This window comes from Neoarius graeffei, chromosome 9 (assembly GCF_027579695.1).
Source record: "Neoarius graeffei isolate fNeoGra1 chromosome 9, fNeoGra1.pri, whole genome shotgun sequence".
In the NCBI taxonomy this organism is placed as follows: domain Eukaryota; kingdom Metazoa; phylum Chordata; class Actinopteri; order Siluriformes; family Ariidae; genus Neoarius; species Neoarius graeffei.
The window spans coordinates 19856976-19876145 of NC_083577.1; the positions used below are offsets into that span (position 1 = coordinate 19856976).

General features: G+C 38.9%; 1 protein-coding gene across 1 annotated transcript in view; it reads left to right on the top strand.

The window, feature by feature from the left end:
• The window catches only part of col6a3 (collagen, type VI, alpha 3), a 96485-nt gene that overhangs the window by 29493 nt on the left and 47822 nt on the right, over nucleotides 1-19170 (top strand). Inside the window, exons 30-36 of the mRNA XM_060930509.1 lie at nucleotides 151-747; nucleotides 9559-10164; nucleotides 10524-11135; nucleotides 12995-13585; nucleotides 13679-14287; nucleotides 14422-14756; nucleotides 14929-15007. Of these exons, the coding sequence (XP_060786492.1) occupies nucleotides 151-747; nucleotides 9559-10164; nucleotides 10524-11135; nucleotides 12995-13585; nucleotides 13679-14287; nucleotides 14422-14756; nucleotides 14929-15007 (3429 nt within the window). The remainder of the gene's footprint in view (nucleotides 1-150; nucleotides 748-9558; nucleotides 10165-10523; nucleotides 11136-12994; nucleotides 13586-13678; nucleotides 14288-14421; nucleotides 14757-14928; nucleotides 15008-19170) is intronic.

Genomic DNA, 19170 nt, shown 5'->3' on the forward strand with positions numbered 1-19170 from the left:
ACTTGTGTCCTCTTCATAAACAGATACCACATTTGAAAAACTAATTTAATTGGCTAATTACTCAGTGAAAATGTCTCAGTTGTACTGCTTCTTCCAACCGATGCACTTTACCAAAATATCTTGCTGTTATTGGATGTGTTTCTTTCTTAGTTGATTATGAGGGTCCCAGAAAGGATGTTGTCTTCCTGCTGGATGGTTCAGATGGGACTAGGAATGGATTCCCTGCCATGCTTGATTTTGTACAAAGACTAGTGGAAAAGTTTAACTTTGAGGACAGCATGGACCATGTTTCGGTGGTGCAGTACAGTACAAATCCCGAGGTGCATTTCTATCTGAATACCTTTTCGACAAAAGATGAAATCCTCAATGCCATCAGCACTGTAAAGCACAAAGGCGGGAGACGTGTCAACACAGGGTCAGCTCTCCAATATGTGAGAGAAAATGTCTTCACTGCTTCTGCTGGCAGTAGACATCAGGAGGGCGTGCCTAATATCCTCATTCTGCTCAGGAGATCAAGGTCAACAGATAATGTTGATCTCCCGGCCTCTGCCCTGAAAGAGAGTGGAGTCTTAATTTTTGGTGTTGGCACCAGGAATTTGAGAAGTGAAATTCAGAGAATTGCAAATGGCCCTTCCTATGCTCAGACGGTTTCTGAGCTCTCTGACCTAGCCAGTGTCCAGCAGCAATTTTACAACTCTCTCAGCACTGCACTTCTAGACGTAATGCCAGTGATACCTACTATGATAGGTAAGGTATATTTTAACAGCAATGATCAAATTTACTGCACAAATAGTTTTTGGATTTCCACCATACTCTTTGTTTAAATATGTTTATCATGCATTAGGTAATTTTTCAGATAATTTTCCATGCTTTTATTCTATTTCAGTCTTTTCTGTGATTCTAGCAGTTATGTTTTACAATGGTTTTAGTATCCATTGCCTAGATCTCAGAGGCCATCTCTAAGATGTTTTTGCAAAGTTATTCTAAATTTAACTTGACTTGTAGAGCAGTCCATGAACTCTATCCAGCATGAATCAGGCTGCTGCTTTGCACAACAATTCTTCTCTGACCCTTGTTTACAATTTTTTCTATTTTTTCTCATTAATTATCCTTTTTTTGCCAAAGTTATTCTCAATTTTACTACCAATATATAGCATGGGTACAAATGTTAAAAAAATAAATAAAATTTTTTAATAAAAAATAAATAATAAACTACACACTTTGAATGGGCGAGAGATAAATTTTAAAAATTTCCCTGTCAGTTTGATATGACATTTTTATCCTAAAACATTTGGACACTGTGTAAACCATAAATAAAAACAGAATGTGAATAATTTCAAATCATGGAAACCCAATATTCCATTGAAAATAGTACAAAAACAACATATGAAATGTTGAAACCGAGAAAATTTTTGGTTTTTCGAAAAGTAAATGTTCTTTTTGAATTTGATGTCAGCAGCACATTTTGGAAAAGTTGGGACAGTTGCATCAAATTACTGAAAAATTTATGTCATGCTAAAAAAAAAAACCATCAAACTTAATTTGGTTAACTGGCAACTGGTCAGTTACGGTACAATTATAAAAAGATCATCCCAGAGAAGCTGAATCTCTCAGAAGTAAAGATGGGATGGGATGGGATTCATTGTTCTGTGAAAGACTGTGTGGGCAAACATTGCAACAATTTAGGAATAACTTTCCTCAGTGTAAAATTGCAAAGAATTTGGGGATCACCTCATCTATGGTACATCCTATCATTAAAAGATTCAGAGAATCTGGAGAAATCTCTGTCAGCAAGAGACAAGGCTGTAAACTGATATTAGACGCTTATGATCTTCAGGCCCTCAGGTGACACTGCATAAAAGCAGACACATGTCTGTAATGGAAATCACTATTTGGGCTCAGGAAGACTTCAGAAAACCATCGTCCATGAAAGCAGTCCATTACTCCAGCCACAAATGCACATTACAACCATCTATAAACAATATCCAGGAACACCACCACCTTCTCTGGGCCTGAGCTCTTTTACGATGGACTGAGGTGAAGTGGAAAATTGTCCCGAGGTCTGTTGAATCAAAAATAGAAACTCTTTTTAAAATAATCGACACCACATCCTCTAGGCTAAAGAGGAGAGGGACCAGCCAGCTTGTTATCAGTGCACAGTTCAAAAGCCAGCATCTGTGATGGTATGAGGTTGCATTAGTGCACATGACATGGGTAGCTTATACATCTCGGAAGGTACCATTAATGTTGAATGATATATTCACGTTTCAGAGCAATATGCTGCCATTCAGACAAAGTCTTTTTAAGGGAAGGCCTTCCTTCTTTCAGCATGACAATGCCAAACCACTTTCTGCACCTATTAAAACTGCATGCCTCCATAGTAAAAGAGTCCGGGTGCTAAACTGGCCTGTCTGCAGTCCAGACCTGTCTCCCATTTAAAACATCTGGCACATTATGAAGTGTAAAATATGACAAAGGAGACCCTGAACTGTTGAGCAACTGAAATTGTATATCAGGCAAGAATGGAACAACATTTCCCTTTCAAAACTACAGCAATTGGTGTGTGGATTTTGCATGTTCTCCCTGTGTCTGTGCCCCTTTTCCACCAAAGCAGTTCCAGGGCTGGTTCGGGGCCAGTGCTTAGCTTGGAACCAGGTTTTCTGTTTCCACTGACAAAGAATTGGCTCTGGGGCCAGAAAAAACAGTTCCAGGCTAGCACCAACTCTCTGCTGGGCCAGAGGAAAGAACCGCTTACGTCAGCAGGGGGGCGGAGTTGTTAAGACCAACAACAATAACAAGACCACGAAAGATCACCATTTTTAAGCGACGAGAAGCAGCAGCTGTACAAATGCGAAGTCATCCATTATTATTATTGTTGTTGTTGTTGTTGCTGCTGCTGCTGCTTCCGTGTTGTTTTTGCTTTGATATTCGCGCAAAGGTTTATGCAAACGTAGCGACGTAACTGATGTATACAGCGACGTAATGACATATACAACGACGTAACTGAGGTATACAGCAACGTAATGACGTGTCTTCCCTTAGCACCGCGAGCTATGGAAAAGCAAACTGGTTCTCAGCTGGCTCGCAAGTTGAACAAGTTGTGAACCAGCACCAGCACTGGCCCTGAACCAGCCCTGGAACTGATTTGGTGGAAAAGGGGTGCTCCGGTTTCCCCCACAGTCCAAAGACATGCGGTTAGGTTAATATGGAATGGCCTTGGGCTGAGGTGCCTTTGAGCAAGGCACCTAACTCCCAACTGTTCCCCGGGTGCTTTTAGCATGGCTGCCCACTGCTCTGGGTATGTGTGTGTGCTCATTGCTCACATGTGTGTGCATGTGTGTGTTCACTGCTTCACATGAGTTAAATGCAGAGAGGAATTTCACAAGTGTGTGATGAATAAAGTTGTTCTTTCTTTCTTTCTTTCTTTCTTTCTTTCTTTCTTTCTTTCTTTCTTTCTTTCTTTCTTTTCTAAAAAAAATTAAGCCATTCTTTTCTTTGCTTCTCCAATATATTGCTGATTACCTCTTATGTAGGACAGAAAATAAACAATGCCTGTCATGATGCACAAAGATTAATGAGTCCCATAAACTGGTCCTTTAGGGCTTGTGATTTTAATGGCTGTATTCTTTCTTTCTTTCTTTCTTTCTTTCTTTCTTTCTTTCTTTCTTTCTTTCTTTCTTTCTTTCTTTCAAGTTCCCAAACATTTACAGACTGTTGTTAAAATAGAGGTCATACAACACAATGGTAAACATACGCCTGTCCTAATTTTTTTTTTTGAAAAGTGTTGCTGATAATGCACATATATTTTCCAATAAACAATCAACTTTCTCAGTTTCAACATTTGATATGTTCTTTGTGCTATTTTTAATGAAATATAGGGTTTCTATGATTTGCAAATCTTCACATTCTGTTTTTATTTACAGTTTGTGCAGTGTTGCAACTTTATTGGAATTGGGGTTGTATTTCACTCTCTATCATTGATCAAAGATTTGACCAGATAGGTGCCATATTAATCAAATTACCTTTGCAATCAGTTTTGGCCTCAGATGAATTTTGGCTTTTTTGTTTGTTTGTTTCATTATTCATGTATGAGCTCATTTTACATGAGTATACCTACTTACTAAATCATTATCTTGCAGTGGACCCTTAAGAAATATGACAGCAATTTTGAATCTTTCCCATCACCATTATCTTTTACATTATGAGCAAATATAATGCACACTCTATTTCCAAAAGAAACTTTCATGCAACAATGTTTCATGATTTTTATGCAATACTTGTCATACCACAGGTAAGTGTTTGAAAGGAGAAAAAAATTAAGCCATTCTTTTCTTTGCTTCTCCAATATATTGCTGATTACCTCTTACGTAGGACAGAAAATAAACAATGCCTGTCATGATGCACAAAGATTAATGAGTCCCATAAACTGGTCCTTTAGGGCTTGTGATTTTAATGGCTGTATTTATACATTCGCACCCACCTTTAATACCACATAGCAACCAACAACCAGTCAAAAAAAAAAATGGAAAGATTCGGGGGGGGGGGGGGGGGGGGGTGTTAAAAAATGACTGTCTATCATGCAAGTGCACACTATGAACTATTATACACCCCTGAACTATTATTTTGTTAAACCACCTTTTGCTTGTATTGTAATACAGCAATTTATTTATTTTTTTAATTTTTTTCCTAAGAGTCTAACAACTTGGCACATATTCTCATTATCTCTAGCCACTGTATCCTGTTCTACAGGGTCGCAGGCAAGCTGGAGCCTATCCCAGCTGACTACGGGCGAAAGGCGGGGTACACCCTGGACAAGTCACCAGGTCATCACAGGGCTGACACATAGACACAGACAACCATTCACACTCACATTCACACCTACGGTCAATTTAGAGTCACCAGTTAACTTGGCACATATTCATTTGGCAATTTTATTCAACTCTTACTTGAAAATGCTTTATAGCTATCAAATTGTGAGAGAACATCCTTTGCACAACCCTGTGTAAGTCATTCCACAGGTATTTCAATAGGATTTTGTTCTGCAACTGGACCATTCCAAAACATTGATCATCTTTTGTCACCATTCCTTTGTTCTTTGGGTCGTTAGTGTGCTGGCTGGTGCTGACATGTTTTTTTATGCCCAAAGAATTATTCCCAAAAGGTTCTACCTTGGTCTCACCAGACCATATCACATTTGTCACATGGATTTTGCAAAATTTAAGTGAACTTGGAGGATTCGGGGGGCTCTGGTCTAGCCACCCTACCCATAGCCAAGACGTGAGGAATACAAAAGATTGTTGTTCCATGCAAGTAATAACTAGTTTGTTCCATGCAAGTAATAACTAGTTCTTGAGTTCTTGCCAGAGATCTGTGCAGCTCCTTTTTAATGCTGTCTTGGGTCTCTTGGAAACTTTTTTTGTTTCATCAATTTTGATGAAACAATTTGATTGGACGAGATCCTATACATTCTTTACAAGTTCTTTCCAGACCATGGATTCAGAAGTCACATGAAACCACAAAAATTTTAAGAAAATCCTCTAGAAAAACCTGATCTTTATTTGGGGTGAATCATCATCACTTCATTGGTAACAGGTGTACAATAATTTATTTTCAACAAGTTTTGTCTTCTATATATACACACCGATCAGTCATAACCCCCTTGTACAACCAAAACAGCTCTGACCATTCAAGACATGGACTCCAAGACCTCTGAAGGTGTGCTGTGGTATCTGGCACCAAGGTGTTAGCAGCAGATATGTTAAGTCCTGTAAGTTGTGAATTGGGGCCTCCATGGATTGGACTTGTTTGTCCAGCACATCCCACAGTTACTAAATCAGATAGAGATCTGGGGAACTTGGAGGCCAAGTCAACACCTTGAACTTTTTTTCATGTTCCTCAAACCATTCCTGAACAATTTTTGCACTGTGACATGGCACATTATCCTGCTGAAAAAGGCCACTGCCATTAGGGAATATCATTGCCATGAAGAAGACAATATTTCAGTCAGTGGTACATGTCAAGTAACATCCACATGAATGTCAAGACCCAAGAATTCCTCAGCAGAACATTGCCCAGAGCATCACACTGCTTCTGCCAGCTTGGCTTATTCCCATAGTGCATCCTGGTGCCATCTCTTCACCAGGTAAGCGACACACATGCACTCGGTTGTCCACATGATGTAAAAGAAAATGTGATTCACCAGACCAGGCCAGATTCTTCCATTGCTCCATGGTCCAGTTTTGATGCTCATGTGTCCACTGTAAGTGCTTTTGCTGGTGGACAGTGGACAACATGGGCACTCTGACCAGTCTGTGGCAACACAGCCCCATACCCAGCAAGCTGTACAATGCACTGTGTCTCTAAACGATTATTGGTACCCCTTGTAAAAATTAGTAAAAAGGGATAGGAAAAAAAAATCCACCTTTTGGTCAAGTAACTTCATCTCACACTGAAAAAAAAATTGAGAGAAATCCAACCTTTAATTGAAATAAATGTATTCAAAGAAAAACATATCTCTCTTCAAGAAATAATTATTTTCAACAAAACACATGTGCCACTATTATTGACACTGCTGCATTTAATACTTTATACATCCTCCCTTTGCTATCAAAACAGCACTGAGTCTTCTCCTGTAACCTTTTATAAGGTTTGGGATATAGAGCAGGGCATCTGAGACCATTCCTCTTTACACAGTCTCTCCAGATCATCCAAGGTCCTTGACACTTTCTTGTGCTCTCTTTTCTCTTCACCTCACCCACAGGTTTTCAGTGGGGTTCAGGTCAGGGGACTGAGATGGCCATGGCAGAAGCTTGATTCTGTGCTCAGAGAACCATTTTTTATTGATTTGGACAAATGCTTTGGATCATTGTCCTGCTGGAAGATCCAGTGATGACCCAGTGATGACCCAGAGGCAGCCAGATTTTAATTTAAAATGTCCTGTTATTTCATGGAGTCCATGATGCCATGTACCCTAACAATGTTCCCAGGGTCTTTGGAGGAAAAACAGCCCCAAAACATTACAGAAACTCCATTATATTTTAGAGCTGGGATTGGGTTATTTTCATTATAGCCATACTTCTTTTTACACCAAACCCACCAGATAGTGTTTATTGGCAAAAATTTCCATTTATGTTTCATCAGACTATAGAACGCAGTTCCAGTCATAGTTTTGCAAACCTCAGGTGCTTATGTTTGTTTAACTGTCAGAAAAAGCTTTTTTATGGCAGACCTTCCAAATAATCTGTTGGCATGGAGGTGGAATCTGATGGTGGTTTTGGAGACTTGGAAACCCTAAGATTTTACTTTTTCTTTTAATCCACCAACAGTGATCCTTGAGGATTTTATTTATTTATTTATTTATTTATTTATTTATTTGCCTCTCTTGGCCTCCTCTTCACTGTATGTGGGGGCAAAATAAACTTGGGTCCTCTTACAGGCAAGTTTGTAACAGTTCCAGTTGGTGTCCACTTTTTTATTATTGCCCTAACAGTAGAAATAGACATTGTCAGGCAAGTAGCTATTCTTTTTTTTATAACCACTCCCTGACTTATGAAAGTCAATACACTTCTCCCTCATTTTGTTTGAGTGTTCTCTTATCTTCCACATGTTGCTGGATGAATAAGGGAATTTGGCCTCTGTGTCACTTTATATTTATACCCAATTTGATCAGAAAGTCATGTATTACAGCTTGAAAATTCCTACATATTTCAATCAACTAAAAAATATACAATTTAAATGGGAAACATGCTTCAGTTATATTGCGTTCACTATATTTTTCAAAGGTGCCAAAAAATAGTGGTTCATGTGTTTTTGTTGAAAATAATTATTTCTTGATGATGGATTTGTTTTTCCTCTGAATAAATTCATTTCAATTAAAGGTTGGATTTTTTTCTAACCCTTGTTACTAATTTTTACAAGGGGTTCCAATAATTGTGGAGGGCATTATACAGTATACGTATGTTCTTCTTTCAGCTGCTCCTGTTAAAGATCGCCACAGCAGATCATCCTTCCCAATTTATGATCTGCATATTTGATTGAACATAGGTTTTACACCATATGCCCTTCCTGGCACACCCCTCCCCAGTCTATCCAGGCTTAGAACTGGCACTAAGTATGCACTGGCTTGTGCAACTCCAGTGGCTGGGTATTTTTACCTAATCTGCATGTCTTTGAACTGTGGGAGGAAACCAGAGCACCCGAAGGAAACCCATGCAGACATGGGGAGAGCATGCAAACTCCACACAAAAAGGCCCCTGTTGGCCGTCAGGCTTAAACCTGGAACCTTCTTGCTGTGAGCCAATGGTGATAACCACTGCAAAGCCATGCTGCCCCCACATATAAACTGAAAAACACTGAATAAGTTCCTGAAACCTGTTTGAGATCACTTTTCCTTTGTGTGTTATCTTGCTGGATATAGCTATGAGAACATGGTAAATTGTGGACATGAAGGGAAGCACATGGTCAGCAACAATATCCAAATAGCCTGGAGCATTTAAGCAATGATTGATTGGAATTAGCAGGCCCAAAGTGTGCCAAGAAAACATTTCCCACACCATTATACCACTTCTAAAAGCCTGGACATTTGACACAAACAGAAGGCAGGTTGGATCCATAGATTCATGCTGTTGGCATCAAATTCTGATTCTACCATCTGTGTGCCTCAACAGAAATTGAGATTCATCAGATCAGGCAATGTGTTTCCAGTCTTCAACTGTCCAGTTTTGCTGGGCTTGTGCCCACTGCAGCCTCAGCTTTTTGTTCTTGGCTGATGTCTTCTGCTGTTGTAGCTCATTCGCATTAAGGTTGTGCATTCTTAGGTGCTTTCCTGCTCACCACAATTGTATAGAGTGGGTATCTGAGTTACTGCAGCCTTTCAGTCATCTCTTACCAGTCTGGCCATTCTGCATTGACCTATCTCATCAACAAGGTGTTTCAGTCCTCAGAATTGCCGCCCACTGGATGTTTTTTCTTTATTGCACTGTTTTGAATAAACTCTAGACATTGTTGTACATGAAGATCCCAGTAGATCAACAGTAAATAGAAATGCTCAAACCAGCCTGTCTTACACCCTCACCCCATGGTCAAAATCACTGAGATCACAATTTTTCCCCCATTCTGATGGTTGAGGTGAACATTACCTGAAGCTGCTGGCCCATATCTGCACGTTTTTTATGCATTACACTACTGCTACATGATTGGTTGTTTGGAAAATAAATGTGCATGAATGAATAAGTGTACAGGTGTTCCTAATAAAGTGTTTGAGTGTCTATTTATAAATACTGTATGTATATATAAACATGTTGACACCTTACCATGACACCCATATGAGGTTCTTCTCCAAACTGTCAAACTGTTACCCTGAAGTTGGAAACAATTGTCCAGAGTGTTTTTGAGCATGTGTTCCAGGATGACAGTGCCCCTGTGCACAAATTTTTATATTAGTCAACTTCTTTTTTCACTGTTATGTTATAAATAGATGGAACAATGGCTTTGAGTTGGAAAATATTCTGGTATATTTCCATGGGGTGTGTGTGTGTGTGTGTGTGTGTGTGTTTTCAGCAGAGTCTCAGGGTCCCAAGAAGGATATTATCTTTGTGATTGATGGATCTGAAGATGTTGGGAGAGATTTTCCCATTATCCAGGAATTTGTTCGTGGAGTTGTAGAGAACTTAAATGTAGGCGAAAACAAAATTCGAGTAAGTGTAGTGCAGTATGGAGACACTCCTCATGTGGATATCTATCTCAATTCCCACAAGACCAAAGAGGGGGTCTTAAATGCAATCAAGGAACTCAGACAACATGGAGGTAGAAACCGTTACCTGGGAAGAGCCATAGATTTTGTCCGTCTGAATGTCCTGGATTCAGTTCGTGGGAGCAGGAAGCAGGAGGGTGTCCCACAGTTTCTCATAGTAATTTCAGGAGGAAAATCAACAGATAATATAGGAACATCAGTACATATGGTAAAAGAGTTAGGAATTGTGCCTTTCAGTATAGGGACAAGAGATACTGGCCTTCAAGAGCTGCAGATGATCTCCTATGTGCCCACATTTGCTTACTCAGTGGAAGATTTGCCTGGCCTTCACATTGTCAAAGATCAGTTCATCACTACCCTGACAGAGCTGTCTGATGAAGAACTGAAGATACTGAAACCTGTTTATCCCATAGGTAATTAGGTCATTAATATTCCACATAAAAATGTTATTATTTACATTCTATTTATTAGGCGTGTGGATTGCTAGGAAGTCTCCTGCTACAATATACAGTATATCATCACAATGCATGGAACTTGTGACTCACTTTGTGTACATAGCATAACTTTACAAATTGCAAAGAAATTTTCAATATTTAAGTATGATCCCAGCTTGGGGTAATAATAACTGCTGTTTGAACACTGAATCATTTATTTGTCTGTGTGAAGGTGCTATTTTGGTAAACTATGCCAAATGTAATGGTTTAGCTTTTTATATGTTAAATAAGAATTTCATCCCATAAGACTTTTGTCCTATGTGTGTCACATAAAATAGTACCAACAATATCGACTGGAGAAAAGAAGGATGTGGTCTTCCTCGTTGATGGAACAACTATGATGCAGAGAGATTTCCCTGCTATCCAAGACATGATTCTGAACATTGTGGAGAAGCTAGATGTTGGGTTAAACAAGGTGAGGATTTCAGTAGTACAGTACAGTGAAGACCCTAAACTGGAGTTCCTCCTTAATGAGCACTCAACCAAGGAAGAGGTTCGCCAGTCAGTGAGTAAAATGAGAAGTAAAGGTGGCAGAATACTTAATACTGGCCAAGCACTTAGTTGGATCTCAAGGAATATCTATCAGAGATCAGCTGGCAGCCGAATTGAAGAGGGTGTGCCACAGTTTCTCATTTTAATGACTGGAGGAAAATCCAACGATGATGTATCTGGTCCAGCTAACCAGCTGAAACTGAATTATGTGGCTCCTATCGCTGTTGGATCAGATAATGCTGATGTTGAAGAGCTGAAACTGATTTCTATAAAGCCAGGACATGCACACATCATTAGAGACTTCCAACAAAAGCCAGGAGTGGAACAGCAGCTTTTGGCTACAATTAACACCATGACTACTAAAGAAATCGAAGACTCTATACAAACTCTGGATATAGGTACATCAATGTGTTTAATATGACTTGACTATTTAATTTAACTTTTATATATATATATATATATATATATATATATATATATATATATATATATATATATATATATATGGTCAGAAGTTTACATACAGTGGCATGAATGTCATCTTGGATATGAATGTTATGGCAATATTTGGGCTTTCAGTAATTTCTTTGAACTGTTCCTTTTCTATGGCAGAATGATTTACAGCATACGTCTTTAATTTAAAAAAAAACACTAGAATTTGGTGCACAAGTTTTAATTTTCTTTGGGTTTTCTAAAATCAATACAGGGTCAAAATTAAACATACAGGGTCAAAAATATGCATACACTCGCTTAGATTATTAATTCAGAGGTGCTGAAACTTTCAAAATGTCTTTTATCTTGCCCAGGCCAAGGTTTCTTAACTTCCTGTTAGTGATCATGATTGACTACAGCCGGTAGCTTCTCTGTGCCTTCATAAAAAGGGTTTGTTTACAGCACTCATTGGATTGACCAACACACAATACAATGGGAAAGTCCAAGGAGCTTAGTGCAGATCTGAGAAAGAGGATCACAGCTGTACACAAATCTGGAATGTCTCTTGGAGCTATTTCTAAGCAACTGCAAATTCCAAGATCAGTTCAAACAATTGTATGCAAGTTATTGTGAGGTGTATTCACTTTGCTAAGCCACTTTGCCTCAAGAAAACCCAAACTGTCACCCTCAGCTGAAAGGAAATTGGTTTGGATGGTCAGGAACAACCTGGGAACCACCATGGCACAGCCCTGCCATGAACTGAAAGCTGATGGATCACTGTCTACAGTTCAGTGAGTTTTACATCACCATGGACTAAGAGGCTGCTATCCAAGAAATAACTCCCTGCTCCAAAATTGACACCTTCAAGTTTAACTCAAGTTTGAAGCTGACCACACAGACAAAGAAAAAGCCTTCTGGGGGATAGCTGTATGGTGAGATGAGACAAAGATTCAGTTGTTTGGCCACAATGACCACCATGAACAGAGGGACACTGTATCAACTGGTAGTGGTGGTAGGATCATCATGCTCTGGGGCTGTTTTGCTTCCAGTGGAACTGGTTCATTTCACAAAGTGGATGGAATAATGAACAAGGAAGACTACCTCAGAATTCTTCAGCATAAATCATCAGAAACTTGAACATGACTTGGGACTCGGGAGTTACAACAGGACAATGAACCGAAACATGCACCAGAGCTGGTTGTGGAGGATAAAGCAGGCTAACATGAAGCTTAAAACAAGTGCTGACTTCAACCCTATTGAAAACATATGGACCGTGCTTATAAGTCAAGTCCATGCCAAGAAAAAAAAATTAATTGAACTCTACCAATTCTACCATGAAGAGTCATGAAATATCCAACCAGAATTCTGCCAGAAGCTTGTTCATGGTAAACAAAAAAATGTTTGGTCAAGGTGAATCTTGTGAAGAGATATTTTACCCAAATATTAGGTGTGCTGTGTGTGTATATTTTTGACCCTGTATGTATACTTTTGTTGATTTCAGAAAACTCAAAGAAAATTAAAGCGTGTGCACCAGATTCTAGTGGGGTTTTTTTTCATTAAAGATGTATGTTGTACATTCTGCCACAGAAAAAGAACAGTTCAAAGAAATTACTGAAAGCTCAAATATTGGCATGACATTCATATTTATATATTTTTAATAAATATGTTTTTCAGTATAACAGACAAGTCTCAAAAACAGCAAAATAACTGCATGAGAATTATTCTCCTGTGAAATTTGCCATACTAAGATCAAATAAATACCCCCTTTTGCTATTAATTTCTAAATGTAAGTTTAGTTGCATTCAAGTGCTTGCTTTTTTTTTAGGACTGAATCTTGGAAGAAAGGACATTGTTTTCCTTATTGATGGTTCTGATAATGTTGGTCCAAGTGGAATTGCTCATATTCGTGACTTTATCTTGAAGATTGTCCAGCAACTCAATGTGCACCCTGAAGAAGTGCGTGTCGCAGTGGTACAGTATGCAGAGAGACCTAAGACTGAGTTCTCACTTATATCCCATAGCAACAAGAAGGCAGTCATTTCATCTATTAAGAGATTGCGTCAGATGGGTGGTCGTGGTGGAAACTTAGCTGATGCTATTCAGTATGTGATTGATAAAGAACTAAAGGAATCTGCAGGAGCTCGGCCGAACAAGGCTTCTCAGCATTTGGTGGTACTCACAGGTGGAAGGTCTACCTCTGATGTCTCTCCTTATGGTCAAGTTCTCAAAAAATCTCAGGTAAAATGTATAGGAATTGGTGCTGGGGCAGCAGATTCAAGGCAACTTGGAGCAATTGCAACCACACCAGATGATGTCTTCCAAGTGTCAACCTTCCCAGCACTGCCAAATATAGAAAATCAATTTATTGCAAGACTCAGTGGAACAGTGGTGATTACAACCACTGTGCCCCCCACGCGTAAGTACAACTGCTTCTAATTATTTGGCTACAGATATTTTATATTTACTGTATAACAACTTCACTGGTTTGTTCTCTCATATCTTTCCTTAGCTTCTGGTCCAAAGCCTAAGGTTGCCGACATAGTTTTTTTGGTTGACGGCTCAATAAACCTGGGGAAGAATAATTTCAAAGTGACCATGGAATTTATTAAAGAGCTTATTGAACTTTTTGTCACAGATAGTGACAACCTTCAGATTGGTCTGGCACACTATGCCACAGACGTGACTGATGTTTTCTACTTTAATACATATGACAACAAGGATGATGTTTTGGAGGCTATCAGCAGAACTGAGTACAAGGGTGGTTGGAAAATTAATACAGGCAACGCCATTAGGCATGTTCAGCAAGCACACTTTGTGAAGGAGAAAGGTAGTCGGAAGGATGAGGGAATCCCTCAGATCCTGATGTTGGTGACGGGTGGACGTTCACAAGATGATGGTAAAACAGCAGCACTGGGTCTTAAAAATGCAGGAGTACGTATCTATGCCATTGGTGTGGGAGACATTGAGAATGAGCTCAATGACTTGGCCAGTGAGTCTGCCACTGTGGCCCGGGCCAGTACCTTCCGAGAGCTTTCTGAGCTGAATGAGCGGATTTTGGCCACACTTGTAGACGATGTCAGCGGAAATCTCTGTACAGGAGAAAAAACTGTAACAAAAGGTGAGACACAAATAAATTATTTTAATTTACGTATCCCTTACTCTCAGTTTACATTTTCTTGAGAATCTCTAAATAAGCATTTGTTTATAAATCAACTACTGAAAAATGTTAAAAATTGTTTCCAACAATGTTAGCTTGCAACTTGGACGTTCTTGTGGGCTTTGATGTGTCTGCTCAGAACATCTTTGCAAATCAAAGATCACTGGAGACCAAGATGGCTGACATTCTGCAGCGAATTACCCAAATGGAGGCCATTAGCTGCTCTCCTAGTCAGGTTCCATCAGTACATGTGGGAATATCAGCATTGGACTCTGCACTAGAGCCTGTTCATCTAGACTTTACCGATAGCTACACAAAGCTCATTGAGTCCTTCAGCTCTCTGCACAGCCGCGGACCCTTCATCTTGAATGACAAGACTATTGATGCATATAGTGCAAGGTTCCAGGACCGTCCTTCAGACAGAGTTAAGGTACACATGCTCTGCATATGTCATTGAATGTAACTGCTGTAAGCTCACAATTTGGTTTTTTTTGCTTTTTTAAAGCAAATACAGTAAACATAAATATACTGCAAGGCAGGATTGGGAAATTTCTTTATGATAACTAATATAAATTTGCTTTTCTTACCATATGCACACTAAGGTTGTAATTCACCTCACTGATGGATTGGATGCCCAATATAATGTTTTGAAAAAGCGAGTTGAGCGGATGCGGACTGAAGGTAAGAAAAAAAATTAATTAAAATTTATTTTATTACAAAAATGTGATAACTAAACCCTCAACCATGGCTTATTTGATTCCCATATAGAACTAACATTTGTTAAACTGCACATTGTCAAATAAGAAAAATATTCAAAATAAGAAATATACAGAATCCACATGATGCTGAGAAATTTGTACATGATTTCAGTTCATTAAGTTGCTGGCTGTGTACACTGCAGCCTCTAAGTTTCAGTGATTTCAGAATGTCACAGTCTGCATCCCAACAGGAAGAGGATCACTTTCCCTTCAGTTGAGGGATTGGTGTTTTTTATTAGCTCACCCATGAACTCTGGAAAAATAAAATAGAGTTCAACTCTGTTTGTAAACAGCTTTTAATAATACAGTAGACATTGTCCCAAACTCATTTTGCTAAAATTCAGATGTATATTAAGATTCCTAATGAAGAAGCTAACGTCAAGAAAAAACAGAAACATGTGGAAGAAACACTGAAAGGAACCATAAAAAGGAAATCCATCTTCTGGTGACACCAGATAGTGGAATTATAAATCACTACAGTTTACACCTAAAGAAGGGGAAATACAAACAGTACTAAGTTAGTGTTGAAACGATGAACAGTTTGTGAATAAGAGTCCTGGGATTGGCACAGGGCCAACTGGGGCCTTTCTGTGTGGAGTTTGCATGTTCTCCCCATACTTGTATGCATTTCCTCTGGGTGCTACAGCGTCCTCCTCTAGTCCAAGAACATGTAGATTAGGTTAACTGGCCATTCTGAATTGCACATAGATGTGAGTGGTTGTTCGTCTCTGTGTTAGGCCACATTAGATTTACGACTCGTCCAGGGTGTATCCTGCCTCTCTCCCAAAGTCAGCTGGGATTGGCTCCAGCTTCCCCCATGACCCTGATGATAAGCAGTATGGATAATGGATGGATGGGTGGATTAGCACAGGACAGTCTTTATGATTACAGCAGCAATGTTAGAATGTACAAATCTGCAGTGTGAGATTATCCAGTGAAGCGAATGTCTTGGGCAAAAACTGTTTTGGGGAATTGAAAATCTTTAGAGTATCCATGTTGGACCATCCACAGCAGCAAAAAAATGAGTCACAGGTGCATAAGTTCCAAACTGAAGTAGAGCATCAGGATGAATCAGTCAGTTCTAATGAGCAAGAGGAGCCACAGTAGGAGAAATGTCAGGATCAGGCAACAGGAGTCTATGATATACATAGAGAGAGAACACAGATTATTAGATGTGCTTTTATCCAGTAGTTATTTAAAGGGGTGTACAATGAGCTCAGGGTGCAAGTGGGAACTCCAGCAGGTCTAGCGATGACAGCATAATTAAAAGGGAGAACCAGCGAACAGCTATTAACAAAATGCATGACTAAGCAAATAGGTTTTCATCCTTGATTTAAGGATTGAGATTGTGTCTAAGTTCTTAAATACTATTTAAAAGGCTATAACAGACCTGGGGGTATTGTAGTAAAAACGTCTACTCCCTGCTATAGTCTTCATTATTCTGGGTACTGATAAATAGCCTGCATCTGTTGACTAAAGCAGTCATGATGCAACAATATAGACCAAAAGTTCATTGAGGTACTGAGGAATGAGTTTCAGTACTTATTAGGACTATTTTATGTTGAATGCAAAATTTAACTGTGACCCAGTGTACTGCAGATTAACTTTTGTAGACACAACCCTGATCAGAGGCCAGTAGTAGGTCATTACTTTAACCAGTGGTGTCTCAGTACTGTATAACTACGCAACTATAAACTTAGCTGGTGAATCTTTTCTAGGATTTTGGAGAGAAAAGGGAGTTTTGATATTGTTTGGCAGCTGAAAATTAAAGGTTTGATAAATCTTGCTTAAAAAAGAATTGAGGTAATATAGGAACTTTAGGTACAAAGATTTAATTAATTCTGGTAAAACTTGTTGAAAATACATAGGTATTGAATCTAGTACACAATTTAATGATTTTGAGGAGTAAACTGAATTAAGTTTGTTTGATTCAGCTCAATAATTCTGACCACATATTGGTCTCTACATACTGTACAGTCCCCTTCGAAGGTATTGGAACAGCAAGGCCAATTCATTTGTTTTTGCTATACACTGAAGGCATTTGAGTTTGAGATCAAAAGATGAATATGAGATGATGGATCAAAATTTCAGCTTTCATTTCCTGATATTTATCCTTTGAAGTCTGAAACACTTAGAACATTGCACCTTTGGTAGCAGACCATCAATTTTAGGCGAGCAGAAGTGTAGTTTTAAAGTAAATAAGACTTAATATTTGGTTGCATATAGTTTGCTTGCAATAACTGTATCAAACCAGCAACCCAGTGGCATCACCAAACTCTTGCATTCTTCTTTTATGATGATTTTCCAGGCTGCTTTCAGTTGTAGTTTGTTCTGGGGGGTTTCTCCCTTCAGTCTGCTATTCAGGAGGTGAAATGCATGCTCAAAAGGGTTCAGTATTTTTGGAGAGGACTGTAACTACTTATCAAAGTGCTAGAGTTAATACTCCTTTATTTTCAATGTTTTTTTTATTTTGTAAATAACTTCATAGTCATTGCTACTACATATTGTTGGTATTTGTGATTTGGTGGTGGTCTTATTGCTCATTGACTTGATTACTGTATTATCTAATAATCCAGGATTATTTATGTTGTCTTCATTTATGGTGGGGATATACACTGATCTAAAATGTTTTTCTGTCAAATGGGGGCAATATCTAGTATGAAGCCAAAGACACTAGATTGTGTTTTGTTGATTTAGAGGGCAAACCAAGCAAATTCAATAAATCTGATAAATTTTTGGGCGTTTCAGAGATTTTTAGCTATTATTGTGATTGGTGATGGTGGTAGTAGTAGTAATATTAGTTGCAGGTTGTGTGTGTGTGGGGGAGGTGTAAAGGTGCACAACGGTTCCAGAGAAATAGGGTATTACGGGGCAAAAGTCCTTCATCAGCTGTGCAAGTATAGTTTTATTTATATATATATATATATATATATATATATATATATATATATATATAAAATCACGGGCGATTGCTTTAAGACAACGAGGGAGGCTCAGCCTCCTCTAAAAATGACGAACATCGTGTAGGATGAATTGCGCTAGGCTTATATTATAGCCGACCTTATAACATTGCTATTTCAGATCCAGAATCATAGAAATATATGTGCTCAACCCAACTACAGTGTGAAATCATTCCGTTATAACTTTCCCCCGTTCGCCTAATGTGTGCGTGAGTTTCTCCCCCTCGTGACAGCGCGATGCAGCCCAGCCTCAGTGGACTTCAATGACATTTGGGAGCTCTGCGCTTTTCAATCTCAAAATGCAAGACGATTATTGGACAAATACTGCGAAAATGCCCGCCCACGGACTCCAAGCCTCAGTGGACTTCAATGGCATTTGGGAGCTATGCACTTTTCAGTATCAAAATGCAAGACGGTTATTGGACAAATACTGCGAAAATGCCCGCCTACGGATTCCCAGCCTCACAGTGGGAGGGACATGGCAAAGCTTTCCGCGAGGAGACTGGTGATTGGTGAAAGCGGCCGGATATTTTCTTTGATTGACAGCTCGTTTCAACTATAGACAGGCAGCAGTGAATTTCAGTTCAGTCCCATGCGAATTCGCAAGTGCTGTGGTGTATTGTAAGAGATCAGCTTACATTTCAATTTCATTCATTACATACGGTTTCTACCAGCTTTTTTAGTTTGTATATATTTTCATTGTAAATAAAGTGTAAATATAGTGTTGTCAAGTTTGCTATCTTAGTTCCAGAAATTTTGTTTATTTGAGTGACTGAACTTGAACTTGAGGGGGCTAGTCAGCTAGCAAGAAAGCTGCGCACGGATGCCAAGCATTGCTGATTTAATTTTGGCGAAGCCATTTGCCAGTCTTCCTTTCGAGGAAAAAATTTAAATTAAAGAGCAGGGTAGACCAACGCCTCAAATTGACTTGGTGAAAAAGGTAGAGAATAATACTCGTTCCTTTCAGCTCTCCTGGTATGAGAAAGTGAATTGGCTAACAGCAAGTGACCCACATCAACAACAGTAAATAGGCTACTTTAGTAATGGATGGACCAAAAATATAGAATCTATTTAAAATGTTTATGCTGAGTATATTATATTGGAATATATATTTTTCTGGATATGA